The sequence below is a fragment of the Lacerta agilis genome, chromosome 17, assembly GCF_009819535.1.
Source record: "Lacerta agilis isolate rLacAgi1 chromosome 17, rLacAgi1.pri, whole genome shotgun sequence".
Lineage (NCBI taxonomy): Eukaryota > Metazoa > Chordata > Lepidosauria > Squamata > Lacertidae > Lacerta > Lacerta agilis.
In genome coordinates this window covers 26,213,301-26,227,561 of record NC_046328.1, presented here as the reverse complement: position 1 = coordinate 26,227,561, position 14,261 = coordinate 26,213,301, and the positions used below count along the sequence as shown (strand labels likewise).

The 14,261-nt window shown below is 49.2% G+C and overlaps 3 protein-coding genes and 1 non-coding gene across 4 annotated transcripts; 2 read left to right on the top strand and 2 right to left on the bottom strand.

Moving 5' to 3' along the window:
• Positions 1-1,595: 1,595 nt before the first annotated feature.
• Positions 1,596-3,122, bottom strand: ZNHIT2 (zinc finger HIT-type containing 2). Its single transcript, XM_033135876.1, has one exon. The coding sequence runs from the start codon at positions 3,077-3,079 to the stop codon at positions 1,850-1,852; it is 1,230 nt and encodes a 409-aa protein (XP_032991767.1). The 5' UTR covers positions 3,080-3,122; the 3' UTR covers positions 1,596-1,849.
• A 371-nt stretch (positions 3,123-3,493) lies between these two features.
• LOC117039357 lies at positions 3,494-3,657 on the top strand. Its single transcript, XR_004425773.1, has one exon. It is a non-coding gene; the product is annotated as a U1 spliceosomal RNA (small nuclear RNA).
• A 2,305-nt stretch (positions 3,658-5,962) lies between these two features.
• Positions 5,963-10,967, bottom strand: FAU (FAU ubiquitin like and ribosomal protein S30 fusion). Its single transcript, XM_033136383.1, has 5 exons — positions 10,851-10,967; positions 8,221-8,303; positions 6,869-7,013; positions 6,469-6,524; positions 5,963-6,128 (listed from the first exon to the last, which is right to left on the bottom strand). The coding sequence occupies exons 2-5, from the start codon at positions 8,293-8,295 to the stop codon at positions 6,003-6,005; spliced, it is 402 nt and encodes a 133-aa protein (XP_032992274.1). The 5' UTR covers positions 8,296-8,303; positions 10,851-10,967; the 3' UTR covers positions 5,963-6,002.
• A 172-nt stretch (positions 10,968-11,139) lies between these two features.
• MRPL49 (mitochondrial ribosomal protein L49) lies at positions 11,140-14,156 on the top strand. The gene is made up of 4 exons (XM_033136382.1): positions 11,140-11,250; positions 12,495-12,660; positions 13,592-13,719; positions 13,980-14,156. Exons 1-4 carry the CDS (start codon positions 11,155-11,157, stop codon positions 14,124-14,126), a joined length of 537 nt encoding a protein of 178 aa, XP_032992273.1. The 5' UTR covers positions 11,140-11,154; the 3' UTR covers positions 14,127-14,156.
• Positions 14,157-14,261: the final 105 nt, after the last annotated feature.

The following is a 14,261-nucleotide window of genomic DNA, read 5'->3' as shown; positions in this document are numbered from 1 at the left end:
TTAAGGAAACAAAAATAAATAAATAAATAAATAAATAAACAAATCAATCAATCAATCTGAGATCTTTGGCATGCACAATTTCTGTGACCAGTGCTACTAACCTGTGGAAAAGGCAGATTCCTGTTTATAGGAAGTTAAGAAATCTGTACTAACTGACATATTAAACAGAACTGAATTTATTTTGGGATGGCAAAAATAGCTAACGCCGCTTTTTGACTATGGATGTCACTAGACATTCAGAAAGCGATATAAAAACTCTCAATCTGGATTTTGAACGATTTCTAATCAAGCTTGGATTTTGGGGACTAGATTTTAGTAACCACCGATTTTGGTAACACAGCAGAGGTTCAGGTTTATTAAAGTAGCTTTTGAAAGTCAAATGTTTCTTGAACAGCAAATTAACACCAGGGAACTTTCTGAGTTTTTGTCAGGTTTAACCATTTCAGCTAGGCTAGGGGAATGTTTGCAGTCAAGTCTGCAGAATTTCAAATTTATGCAAAATCTTAATTTAGTTCTAGCTGGGTGCTTCAGGTGTGCATGGAGCAGCTGAACCTTTTTTCTCTTGTCTTACACACACACACACACAGCCATTTGCTAAAGAGTCAATGGAAGCATAACAGGGCAGTAGAAGGAATTGGAGCACACCAGAGTTGTCTGTAGATGCTGGTGGGTTAAGGATTAAACTGGATTTCCCTGGCTGGGTGGGAAATTAGGGGGGTTATTTACTTGCATTTTTGAAAGGGGTGGGAGAAATGAGCGAATGTAACTTATTTTAATAAATAATATATTCAAAACTCTGCAGGGTTTGGAATGTAATTTTGGCAAAGCTGCTGCTCCACACTTCTTTGAGAACATCAATAGTGAATGCAGAGTCCACACAGATATTACCAAGAGGGTAGTTTCTCCACATCCAGTGGAGAGCCAGTGTGGTGTAGTGGTTAAGAGCAGTAGACTCGTAATCTGGTGAACCGGGTTCGCGTCTCCGCTCCTCTACATGCAGTTGCTGGGTGACCTTGGGCTAGTCACACTTCTTTGAAGTCTCTCAGCCCCACTCACCTCACAGAGTGTTTGTTGTGGGGGAGGAAGGGAAAGGAGAATGTTAGCTGCTTTGAGACTCCTTCGGGTAGTGATAAAGCGGGATATCAAATCCAAACTCCTCTTCTCTTCTTCTCCTACATCACGGTTGGATACAAGAAAGTTGCCCAAATGCCGTAATTTCAGTACAGTAATGATAGTGACGGCTAATTTCCCTCAAATCAACAGATCACATGTTCACTCATTATTTTACAGCAAGGAACACACCTTTGTGTTTTAATATGCTGACTCCAGATTATTAAACTCTAAACCCATTGGCTGTTAATACTTCCACTAGGTGTGCCTTAATCCTAAAGCATGTTCTCAGAAGTAAGCCCTGCTGAGTTCAATATCCATTCACACTTTGTAAGATTCTTCACAATCAGGGCAGTCTGCAGGGTGGCTACTCAATGTATTCACTAGAATGTAAGCTCTACTAGTTACAGTGGGACCGTCCTTATCCCAACTAACCACACATAGGATTGGGCCATTGATTTAAAAAATGAAACAAAAACAGCAAGAAAGTTCACTAATTTATTACACCGGCAGCCCCTACAAGTGCCTCTTGAAACCCAAGCCTTGCTCTGTTTCAAGGTGTCAACGTGAAGTGAGACAGAAAAGGGGATAATCTTGTCTAATCCAATATGTGATCCAGTTTACAGAGTGTTTATTCAATTTCCTGCTCAAAAGTCTAATCTGGTTTCAGCAGGACTCTCCCCCCAACTCCCTCCCAGGCCAGCTGGTGAGCATCTGACAGCTGTCAAAGTTCCTGAATTCAGTCCAGTTCTTCTATCAGGGGCTTCTTAGGAGGAGGCACTTTGGCCCCCCACATCCGCTCCAGTTCCTGGCTGACAGCCCCCACCTCCTTGACCATGTCTAGGTGGGCATGATATTCCTGCTGCACCTCCAAGGCAAGGAGGCTCAGAGCCACCTCATTCTCATTTACCCAGGAGAGCAAGAACTCACACTTCTTCTGGGCCACAGAGATTCTGGCTCGGTCCTGGGCAGGCAGCCGCCTCTTCCCTTTGCTCAGCAGTTGAGCCATGTGGGTGAGGGCAGCTAGGCTGAACCCCTTTTGCTGGGCCTGGCACTCCCCCATTAAAATCTGGGCCACGGCCACCATCACCTCGGCATTGCCCAGCAGGCATTCGGGGTACTGCCCCATTGCCAGTGCCTGGAGGGCAGCTTGTAGGGCCTCGGATGTAGAGTGGAAAACCTGCTTGGCCCCCAGAGCCCCAGAAACATCAAGGACCGTCTCACAAAACTCAGGGAGCATCTCTGCCTCATCTGCTTCTCCGTTGTACAGCGCCAGGGCGTAGGCATAGGCATAGAGAACATTGGGCAGCTGGAAGCGGACCAGAGGTGAAGCAGGAGTACGAGTCAGGGAGGCCAGCGGAGGGATGGAGGATGGCAAGGTGGGCACTGCTTGCTGTCGAAGCCTCCGGGTGCTGGTGGTAGAAGCCTCTTCTGGGTGGGTGGGAAGTGGTGGCTGTTGCAAAGAAGCCTCCGGGTGCTGGTGGGGCTCCTGCTCCTGAGCATCCCTGGAGTCCCCTTGGAGCTCCTGGATCAGGGCAGCGCCATCGCAGTTCCTGCCCCCCACCCACCAAGGCTCCCAGGCGGGCAGGAGTCTCGAGATCTGTCCGCTGCTCAGCAGCCGCTGGAAGTGCTTCCTCTGGCCGGGGCTCAGCTGCTCCCACAGCGCCTCCTCTTGCTCCACGTCGGGGTTGAGGCCTATGGAAAGGCCCTCATCCCCGGGTTCGCGTAGCTCCTGCAGCCGCAAGAGGGCCTCTCTCAGGCGGCGCTGGGAAGCCTTGTCCCCCCGAAGGCCCCGGAGGCTTAGCTCCAGCTCGCGGCTCTGGAAGTCCTGGGCGCAGGAGCCGTGGTCCCGGTAGCAGGGCACGGAGCAGAAGCGGAGGTGGCACCGCGGGCAAGTGTAAGGGGCTCGCTCGGCCTGGCAGTGCCCGCAGGGAAAGTCTGGCGCGGGACTCGAACCCGCGGAATCCATGCCGGAGAAGAGACAGCCGAGGGATGCCGAGCGCGTTCGGAAATTTCCGGCTTTACAGGCTGTAAAGGGTTTCCGCGTTAATACCGGTACCTTGCTGCGAATCGGGAGTTTCCGGTCATTCTCGGGCCGGAGGGCGCCGAGTCCCAGAAGGCTGTGCGCGCGTCCCCTGAAAACTGGTTTCCGCGCAGACGCACTCACGTATGTAAATCTAGCCACAACAGTGCATTGTGGGAGGAAAACCGGAGCGAAGACCGGGGACTTTAGAGCACCTGAAGACATAAATCTAACGACAATTGGATATGGAAGCATTGCTGTTCTACCAGAGTGGTTTATTGCACCTGCTTAGGAGAGGTCACCATATCTTGTATAGCAGAGCCAAAGAGTGCCCAGGAGGTACTTGAGCTCTCCCAACTCATACTTACCTGGCAGGGGAGACACCATGATCATGAAGGTGGTTTTCCCAGGGTGAGGCTCATCCATTGCACTGCGGGTGTGCTGACCCCTGCGATTTCCCCAAATGCGGGAAACTCGACTGCATAATTTGTGGTAGTGGGGGACTGCGTTCGCGCTTTCCCCTGATTTTTCTGTAATAAAAAATAGAACTAATTTATTGCGCTAGATTTAAGCTTAGGCTCCAGGTGGCGCTGTGGGTTAAACCACAGAGCCTAGGGCTTGCTGATCAGAAGGTCGGCGGTTCGAATTCGCGCGATGGGGTGAGCTCCCATTGCTCGGTCCCTGCTCCTGCCCACCTAGCAGATCGAAAGCATGTCAACGTGCAAGTAGATAAATAGGGACTGCTCCGGCGGGAAGGTAAACGGCGTTTCCGTGCGCTGCTCTGGTTCGCCAGAAGCGGCTTAGTCATGTTGGCCACATGACCCGGAAGCTGTCTGCGGACAAAACGCCGGCTCCCTCGAGATGAGCGCTGCAACCCCAGAGTTGGATACGACTGGTCAGGGGCCCCTTTACCTTTAGATTTAGGCTTAAACGTGTTTCTGAGTGCAGGAGCTACCGGTAATAGGCATCTAAATATTATTGTCAGTCTCCGCTGTACTACGCTGCTTTGAAATGCCCCACCAAGCAGAACACACATTCAGCCCCCCCCCCCCTACTTAACTGCCTTCTGATTTACAACCAGGGCAAGGGGGGGGGTCACTTGTCAATTTCCTCCTCCTTAATGGGACTTGCTCCTTGTAGATCTCTGCTGGAGGGAGGATGGGGGAAGGGGACACAAAACCTCTACCTCCAGTTTGGCATCCCTGCCTTCTCCCCCAATACCCAACAGGTATTTATTGTGCAGGTGTGTGCCAAAATCCTGAGCTAGTTACAATATGCAAAGAGCTATTTTCACAGGATACAAAAATGTGTGCTGGGAGCAGGGGGGGGAACAAGCTCTTGGGAGGCGTGGCAGCCCCTTCTGCTCTTTGAACAATGTAGAATAAATATGATTGTGCACCAGTTTGTTTGTTGTCAACAGTTCAGCCTAATGTTGCACTTGAATGTTTATGCCTTCAGCGACATGGGGCAGGAAGCAGAGGAATGTAACTTCCAGAGACCTCAAAGGAATTGGGGTAGAGTGCGGTAGTGAAGAATCAACACTAGAAATTTACACCGAACGTGATAATCAAGTATCCCCATTAACCTGACAGGGAGAAATATGCAACACCAGTGGGTGGGCAACAGGGGTGACTGGAGCAATTGGGAGAGGGAGGAGCAGCCGGCAGCATTTCCAGGTCCAGCTTGAGCTTAATCGGCAACAAGTGTTTCCTTGCAATTTCTGAACCCAACTCAAGCCCACCTTAGATAGCTAATCACACCCCATCAAGCAGAGGGAGTAGACCAGGTCATGTAATATGCATTTCCCTTCTTCTCCAAGAGCAGCGTTTTTAGCACTGCCATGCTACTACCGTGGTCAACCTGTGGCTGCCCACTTTGGACCATGGCCAGGTTCCTGTCCTCCCCCCTCCAATAAAACATCCCTTGGCAGAATAAAAGCAGCACGGCAAGGACAAGCCAGAATCCTTCTCCATGATACTCATGTTGGAAATGTTTTCTGTATGAAAGCAGTCCATCCTGTAAGCCCTCTTCAAGAATGACCGACTTAAAAATACATCAAACTAAATGAGCACTGTGCTGGCCCTTGGCCCTCCCTCCATTACTTTCTTATTTTGTGAGCTCCTGGTGGAAGTGATTTGTCAAATAGTAGAGGCTAATGCGCTACATATTAAAACCAGCCATGGAAATATGCCATCATGGAGGGGCAATGGAGAGCTTGCCCATTTTAAATGCATATATGCTTGCTTCTTATTTTTATGAATGTGGCTGGTGGTATATTGTGAACTGGTGACAGTATTTAACAGTATTTCCCTCTAAAAACTCTGACCCTGAAAAAGGAACTTCCCTCTCCCAAGATTGATTTAGATATCCCTGGGTGATCAGAAAGAGGGCATTGAGCACTTTTCTACTTGCTTCCCAGTCCTCTCCACTCAGCTGTGCTGTGACAGGCGAGTTCTTGAATGTTTTTGAAGTGGGTAGACCACAATATTGAACCTGATAAACAATTTTTTAAAATAGCTAAATGGGGGCTTAGTTTGGTCATAATATAGTATATTTTCAGAGTTAACACCAAATACAATACTACTAGGGCCGCTAGAGAGCCATGAAAATTTGTGTCCTGGGCTTTTTAGACTCATCTACCCATGTACTATCTGCAACCAAAGGGGCGCATGGGTTGCCAGATGTGATATATTGGCATTATTTTCAGCTCTCCTACACCACTTTGGAACTCTGAATGCCCCAATTCCTCTGAACTGGTTGCAGTCCTCAGCTCAAGTGAAACAAAGCCCCTGATCCCAATAAGGAAGAAAAATGTCCACCAACACCAGGTCCAAGCTAAGATCAGATTTATTAGGTAACTGGGTGCTGCTTAGGAGTTGGCATTGGGGCCCTTCTTCTTGCCAAAGCCTGGCACAATGTTGACAAAACGGCGGTTGTACTGCATGCGCCTCTTGGCACGGCCAGTCTTCTTCTTCTTCTTCTCTTGCTTAGCAACCTAGGAGAACAAAACCGAACAGGCATCAGTAAAAGATCTGCTTGAACTACAGCAAGGAATTCAGCTCACCACCATTCCCCCTGCCATGCAGCCTCAATTTCCACCATGCAAAGTCTTAGCCCGATATACATAACTCCCAGAACCACACCCTGAAAGCTGGGGAGTTTACAACTCTCCACCCAGCCCAATCCTGCCTGGAAGACATTTGGGCACTTAAGTTATGGACCGGGCCAAATTCAGCAGCTGCTAGCTCAAGAGCATGCTGGGGAAAACTATTATGCTGATGGGGCTTTGCGGCTCAGAATCCTCCCGCACAGTAGAAAACAAAAACAGGACCTACCTTTGGGGTCTGCCCTCTCACTTTGCCAGCACGAGCCAGGGAGCCATGGACCTTACCTGAGGAGAGAAACACCAAAAGATATCAGGGAGGCCACTGGAGGCACCACAACAGCTGACAGAAGTGACCGGGGGCATGTGGGCTAAAGCAAATCTCGCCAACCGGGACCTTTGTTGATGAAATATTTGGGCCCAGGGAGAAGAGGCTGGCACAGTCCTTCACAGGAGGGCTACAGCCCACTCTCTGGCCAGGTTATTGTTTGAAAATTTACCCTCCACATTCTTTATGCAGGGCAAAATCCTGACTTCTGATCATCTGGGGCAATGCAGTTGCTGCCCTTCTAGCCAACTGAACCCAACAGCCATCACTTAGGTACAAATAGTTCTGGGGGCTCCATACTTACCACCCAGCATGCGTGCAGCAACCTCCAGCGTTGTGAGGTCACTGATGCCACACTGCCCAATGACCGCATCATCTTCCAGGGGGGTTCCGCCAAGGAGGATCACCTGATCCTCAGGCACAATGCCCTCCAAGGACTCGATGTGGGCCTGGGGAGGGGAAGGGAGATATGAGTCACCCAGACACCCCACCGCTCTAATTGCAACAGCAGGGAGGGTGGTACAAAGGCCACGGACAAGGAAAACGGAATTGAGCTGGAAGGACCCATCGACAGCCCACTCCTCAGTAGCCCTTGTGTGTGAACTTCCCACTCCCTCAAGGAAAAGGCAGCAGAGATGGGGCAGGGTGTGTGCCCTCCCCCCAAAAAGCCCTGGGGAATTTTTGTAAGGGTATGTCTGAAACGAAGCAAGGGAAAAACAGCAGGGAGGGGATGGGTTAAGCACCACCACCACCACTCTGCTTCGCTTCTACCAACACCCCCAGCTGCATCAAGGTTCTGTTGAATGTGTTTGCAGGGTTCATGCATTTTATTTGTCAGAATGAAGGACAGTCTCTAGGTAGCTTACACTCAACTATTAAAAACATACAAACTGGTTAAAAATGTCCACCAAAATGTAACATTAATATAGGGGGTGGGGAGGACAACAATAAAGCCCTGCTTGTCTCAGCCTCTTTCCCAAGCTGCAAGGAAGAGAAGCCACTACACACTGTGTCATCTGTGTGTTCAATGGACCTCAAGGTGTTCTCTCATCCAGACACTGACCAGACCCAGATAGGCCTCACTCACTCAGCCTAGTGTTGCTGCCTTCAGACCACAGACCTGGTCCTAAGGCCACCCAAGCCTAGAAGGACCTGAAAGGCCACAGGCGTCTGACCCAAAATATCCCCTTCCCCACCCCCCAGCAACTGGTCACACAAGCAGATGGCTGCTGGGCTGCTAAGAAACAGCCAAGGCTCCAAGTGACTTCTGCAAACAAAGTTATAAGCTGTAATGAAAGGTGGCAAAACTATAGATATAAGTGCTGAGAGCCTCAGACCAATCTACCCAGTGGGGTGATCCCATCGCAACTCCAAATACAGCAACTAGAGAACAGCAGAAGCAACACTTGGTATCGCTATGCAACAAACCAAGTACAGTGAATCTAGTAAAGTTCAGCACTCTTCACAAAGGCTGCCAAGGTGCTAAGAGGGTGGTGGGGGGGGGGGAGAGAAGGTATTATCTTCTCCAGCAATAGGAAATTAGCCAGATTTGCTTTATTTTATTTGGAATATTGCTATAAGCTGCCTTGAACAACAATAGGTAGAAAGGTGGAACAATCACTTAGTAAATAGCACAACAAGTTAACTGTTCCTTACCTTAAGGTGAGCTACTGTTTCTTGCCCGGACACCTCAAGGGTGTGAAGATTCTGAGCACGAATGAAGAGTTGCATGGTTCCACCTGTGCTGAGGAGAACAGTAATCAGATTAGGTTGCAAAAGTGTAGCATTTCCTCTTGAGGATTAGACAAATTCTTGAAAAAGAGGTCTATTGATGGCCACAAGCCACAATGGCTATGCTCTGTCCTCCACAGGAGAGGAGAGGGCTCTTGTGCTCAAATCCTGCTTGCTGGTTTCCCACAGTCATCTGGTTGGCTGCTGGGAGGACAGGATGCTGGACTTGACGGGTCATTGGCCTGATTCACCAGGCTCTTCCTAGGTTCTTAAGCTAGTACCACTGGCGTTTCCCCACCTATCTTTTAGACTAGGAAGCTCCCACTCCACTCCGTAAAGCAGGCCTCAAGGTAATGCTGCTGTTCAACAACAAACTCAGAACTGGAGATGTGGCTGACAAGCCTCTCCGTTCAGCCTGCTATTGGTGCTCATCCTGGCAACAACTTAGGATCCATCAAGATACTGCTGGAAGGCCCCTAAATTTGGTTCAGGAACTCACAAAACTGTGTGTATCCTTCCAAATATGGTGCAGGGAACAGAGTCCACTAGGAAATGCCAACCTGAACACAGTTCCTCTCAAAGATTATCGCCGCCCCCCATTTGAACAACACACAGTGCCATCTGCTGGGCCACAAACAGCTCCACACACAGAAACAGAGATGTCTTGGCCTACCCGTTGCAAAGTGAGAAGGTAAAGGGACCCCTGACCATTAAGTCCAGTCGTGGACAACTCTGGGGTTGCGGCACTCTTCTTGATTAGCCGAAGGAGCCGGCGTTTGACCGCAGACAGCTTCTGGGTCATGTGGATAGCATGACTAAGCCACTTCTGGCGAACCAGAGCAGCGCATGGAATTGCCATTTACCTTCCCACCAGAGCCGATACCTATTTATCTACTTGCACTTTGACGTGTTTTCGAACAGGTGCTCACCCCATTGCAGGGATTTGAACCACCAACCTTCTCATCGGCAAGCCCTAGGCTCTGTGGTAGCCGTCCCTAATTCTCTTTCGGAGAATCCTGGTCACACACACACACCGTACCATTCAAGGCACAGCATTGCCACATTAACAGCCATGGCTCCCCCTCCAAAGAGTCCTGGGAACTGCAGTATATTAACAGGAACTGTAATTCTGTGATGGGTAAAGTAACTACCGTTCCCAGGTTTATTTGGGGGGAGCTACATCTGTTAAGGTGGCATAAATATGCTTTAAATGTATAGTGGGGATGTGACCAAATACTAGTTCTGAAATCATATCTCTTGTATTCCTTCCCACACCTTAGCAACCAGGCTTAACAATATGAATACCAGGATCCTGGCTTACTCCCCACCCATCCAGCCTTCTCCCTACAATTCCCATCTGCTTTCTACCTTATTAAGCTCTTCCGTCTCTTCCCCACACCCTGCTGCCGCTCCATTTATCTTTCTATCTTAAAACAGGACCCAGGAGGTTCAGACTCTTAATCCCATTCCTCCACTGCACTCTCCAGGAAAAGCCAGGAGTTCAGTGTGTTCCCCCAGTGACATAAAAAACACTCAGGTGTCCTGGCTCTTATCACTCCCTTTCAAAAAAATACTAATACAAAAAACCCAAAGTGTTTAATTACCCACGCCCAATCATTATGTCCTTAACCTCACACATACCAACCCCACAATACCTCCATGAGAAGAGGGATTACAACCGGTTATGCACTGCCTATGTTTTTAGTTGTTTCTATTTTATCCTTGAGTCCCAGTGGGGGGGGGGGGAGAGAGAGACAGGATATAAATAAGTACAGTATAATGCCCAGGGAACGTTGATTATGGGGCAACAGGAAAATCTAGTCACTGCATAAATAAAGGTCTCCTACGATGCCTCTGTACACCAACCTTCCTTATCTCCTTAGTCTCCAGCTAAACTCATCTGGATCATTCCTAGTCCCTAATTTTTACTTCAGGGAAAGGATGTGCCATTCCAGCAAAGTTCTCTCCTCGCTTCCATTCCCTCACCCCGTTTTTGCCTCGGTGACCTGTCATGCCCCTTCTTTAGGAAACAGCACCCACACACAGGGGGTCATGTAAGAATGGCAACAAGGCAAAACCGCCCCCCCCCCCAGCTTCGTTTGCTCCTCAGGCTTTTAAAACCGGCTCCATGGCCTTTGCCTGCCTGCGCAGGCGGTCGCCTCTCAGTCTTCGCAGCGTACGGACCGACACGGGGTGATCCTCTACTGTCCCCACGGAAGCCGAAGCTACAGGGACGGCCGGCCGCCCGCATCGCTGGAACACGCATCCCGCTCCATCTCCACGTGCTTCACGGGGCCCTGCGAGCCACGTGCAGCCGAGGCCAGTCCTGCTCCGAGTAGGCCCATTGGGCCAAGGGCCAGAAGTCAGCCGCGCTCATTCACTTCATGGGGTCTACTTCCGAGTAGGTCGAATGCGGGCTCCACTCCCTGCCCTCCCCAAATTTCCCCCTCTACAAACAGGAGGCCTGGATTTAAGGGCCGCCTCAAGGAGACCCAGGGGTCCGGGAGCCCCCACACCACCATTTTCCTTTTGATTCCCCTCCCTTCCCGTCTCACCCTCAGTCACCGATCCAAAATGGAGCCGAGAGAGCCGAAAAGTCGCCGCCGCTCCGCGCACGCAGACGAGGGAAAGGAAAGAGGCAGGAAATGGGGCGGGACTACCAGGGCGCAGGCGCAGTGGGGTCGGGTGGGGGGGGTCGGTGTGGGCGTTGGCGTCTCTATGGTTGGTTCGGCTCGGTGTTCTCGCGCGGCCAGGCTGGCGCCGTAAATTTTGTCTCTATGGTGCCGCCGTGTCCTCTCTATGGTAGGGTCACGTTGACGCCATCAACCCGCGTTTCTCCTCCTCCTCCCCCCCCCCAAGATGGCGACTTTGGCTTTCGCCTTGGCCAGAGCTGAGCTGCCGAAGGGGCTATTGCTGGGAGGATGGCGGCAGCGACTTTGGGCGGCAGCTCATACGGTAAAGGGGACTCGAGCACAACTTGAGGGAGGGAGGGAGCGGGCGGAGGCGGAAAGCCGTGGAAAGAAGCGGCCAGGGATTGGGTTGCGAGACGGACGCCGCCGCCGCCGCCGCTGCAGCAGGAGCTTCAAGGCAGGGGCAGAAATTCAGCGGTTAGAGCTTCCTCTCCAAAAGAAAAGAAAAGGGAATTTTGTAGCTTCGCAAATCCATGTTTGCTCTGTATTGTGTAAAAAAATGAGCGGTGCGGGTAGACCTGTGTTCGGGGGAGGGCAGTGGTTCTTATTTTATTTGACATCATCTGGGATACTGAGTAGAGAATTCGCAGTCACCTGTAATGTAGGAATGGGGAAACTTTGGCCCTCGAGATGTTGTTGGGAGCCCTGCTCTCCTTAGCCCCAAAAAGCTTGGTTATGGACTAATGGGAATTGTAATCCAGCAACATCTGGTGGGCTGTAGGCTCCTGACCCCTACACTTCATAGACTCTATTATCCTTATTTGTTTACTCTACAAGGTCAGGATGGTACACATGGACGTCTTCCTATCTCTTCCTTGCCCCATTTTTTATTCTCCTGGGATGCTTGTTAGGCAGTGGCCCAAGTTGAATTTTGTGATTGAATAAGCATTTGAACCCAAGTCAGTTGCATTTAGCAGAGTGACTGTAGAACCATTGGAAGTTTTTAAAGTAATAATATGCTTCAAATGTATATAGTGATGGAGAGGAATAGCGAACACTAGCAGTACTAGCCCCCGGACAGAATCCATGCATGGTCCCGCATCATAGAATTTTGGAGTGTGCCGGGCTAATTCTTCCAAACCAGCTTCTAATTGACTGTTCCAAAATTAACTTTGTTTTTCCAGTCTCCATCTGCAGTGAGTGGCTGTAGAGGAGGGTTGGGGTGGGTGCTAGGCAGCCATCTATTGGGGCAAGCTGTTGAGTGATGTTCTAGCTCTGGATTTCCCCATCAAGCAGGGGGTTGAACTAGGTGGCCTTGCAAGATCTCCTTCAAACATTGTGCCTATTCTGTCTGGCCAAAATGCTTCAATAAGACTTATAAATAATGTTTTAGGAGCATTTAGTTTCAGCTGCCCCTGTCTGCATATGATTCTCATTCTCCATAGCTGAAGAAAGAACTGATATCTCTCTGACACATTTCTCTCTGCCATTATTACAGCAGAGAAATAGTGACGCTATCCCCAAGCAAAATTCTTGTGAGTTGACTAACATCTTTTCTTTGTGTTTCAGAGGCAAGCTTCAGCAGAAACCAGCTCTACAGAACAGAAATATCCAGGGATTATTGAATCTACTAATGAATATAGGTTTGTGGAGAGACTTATACCTCCCACCCGAGTACCAGTACCCCCGAAACATGACAGTTATCCCACCCCTTCTGGATGGAGCCCACCTCAAGGTAAAATACAGGGGAAGGGGTAACTTGATTGCTCTAAGTAGTTCAGAGTCTTAGGCAAGGGCCCAGTTAGACTCACGAGACCATTTTGGCCCAACCAGGTCCAACTGCCCTGTCCCTGGCATCGTTTATGGCATCAGGTGTGGGGTTGAAGACCTGGATCAGCTGAAAGAGGGTTTGCAGGCACCACAGATCAGGCTGTTTGGTCTCGTTTGCAAAGTTCTCAGCAAGAACCGTGTGGTCAAAAGTCATTTTGATGTCAGAGGAAGTGTCATAGCTCACTGGTAGAGCATCTTCTTTAAATGCAGAGGGTTCAACGTTCATTTCCGGGTGGTATCTCCAGGTAGGCCTGGGAGAGTTCTTACTGAAATCCCGGAGAGCCATTGAGTGTAGACAGTAGTGAACAAGATGGACTGACTTCATATACAGCTGCATCCACCTGCCAAACTTGACCTGTGATAGGCGAGGGAGATAGCAAGATGCAGTTGCCCACCCCTAGCTTTTGAAGGGAAAGGGTCCCTGAAAGAGTTTGTACATGTATCCTTTTGGCACCCTGGGAAGTAAAGTTTGAACTAGATACAGAAGGCAGCAGGAAGCACATCACATCATTCTGTCACTGGAGATAAGCAAGTCTGGCACTAGTAGGTGCCTGTATGTGACAGTTCATTTATTGCACAAGGTATAAACCTTTTAAGTCAGTACTTCTACCTGCTTCTGATTCACATCACCCCTTTCCCTTATTCTCTTGCTAGAACCTCAAGATGTTTTGTGGCTTTAATTAATTACACAAATTAGGAATGTTTATAAAATTAGTGGAGGATTGGAGGAGGAAGGGTGGGGGCAAGTATACCCAGCTCTCTGCTTTGTGCTTTGATTTAGTTATATAAAATGTGACCATCTGTAGATCCAGACATTTTGCTTTCTCCAACACTAGACCCACCTCCTGACCTTCCTTATTTTGTACGGAGGTCACGAATGCACAATATCCCAGTTTACACAGATACTACCTACAGAGGGTGCAGGAAGATGACGGTCATCAGAAAGATTGAAGGCGATATTTGGGTAGGTGTCATTCTCATTGTTCCTTCTCCTGCATACTGCACCCCATTGGTTTTTCTTATACTAGGATGACAAAATAAGTGGATTATCTATGGGTAGTTCCAGGTTAATCCGGAGCAAGCGGTTGTGATCTTATTGGTAGCAGAGTTGAGGATTGTTTAACAACTACAACAGTGGTGGCTGTACCGTTCTTAGCCAGTGATTAGGAAATTGAGGTGGGTGAATCATGCTACTTTCTGACCTTTTTTTCCATTTCCCCTCAGGCCCTTGAAAATGAAGTGAAGGAACTCATCACACAGCTCTCTGGGCGGACAGCAGTCACCCAAGTGAATGAAGTTGCCTGCATGATTCGCGTCAAGGGATTTTTTGACCAGGAATTAAAAAAGTGGCTGCTGGACAAAGGCTTTTAAATAAATGAGAGATATTCTCACTAGTTTTTTTTTTTTTATCTTCTTGCAAGATCCGCTTTTCTAATAATGTTGACCAGCAGGGTAGGAATAATGAGCAGGAGGGGGATTATTTTAGGCCTAGAGGTTTGCATTTGT

Bases quoted from the DNA above. Each gene is read 5' to 3' on its own strand.
- ZNHIT2 (XM_033135876.1), bottom strand. From the start codon at position 3,079: ATGGATTCCGCGGGTTCGAGTCCCGCGCCAGACTTTCCCTGCGGGCAC.
- FAU (XM_033136383.1), bottom strand. From the start codon at position 8,295: ATGCAACTCTTCATTCGTGCTCAGAATCTTCACACCCTTGAGGTGTCC. The intron at 6,525-6,868 runs GTAAGTATGGAG...TTCTCTCCTCAG, and splicing joins TGCTGCACGCATGCTGGGTG to GTAAGGTCCATGGCTCCCTG. The intron at 6,129-6,468 runs GTAGGTCCTGTT...TTGTTCTCCTAG, and splicing joins TGAGAGGGCAGACCCCAAAG to GTTGCTAAGCAAGAGAAGAA.
- MRPL49 (XM_033136382.1), top strand. From the start codon at position 11,155: ATGGCGACTTTGGCTTTCGCCTTGGCCAGAGCTGAGCTGCCGAAGGGG. The intron at 11,251-12,494 runs GTAAAGGGGACT...TTTGTGTTTCAG, and splicing joins TTTGGGCGGCAGCTCATACG to AGGCAAGCTTCAGCAGAAAC. The intron at 13,720-13,979 runs GTAGGTGTCATT...ATTTCCCCTCAG, and splicing joins AGATTGAAGGCGATATTTGG to GCCCTTGAAAATGAAGTGAA.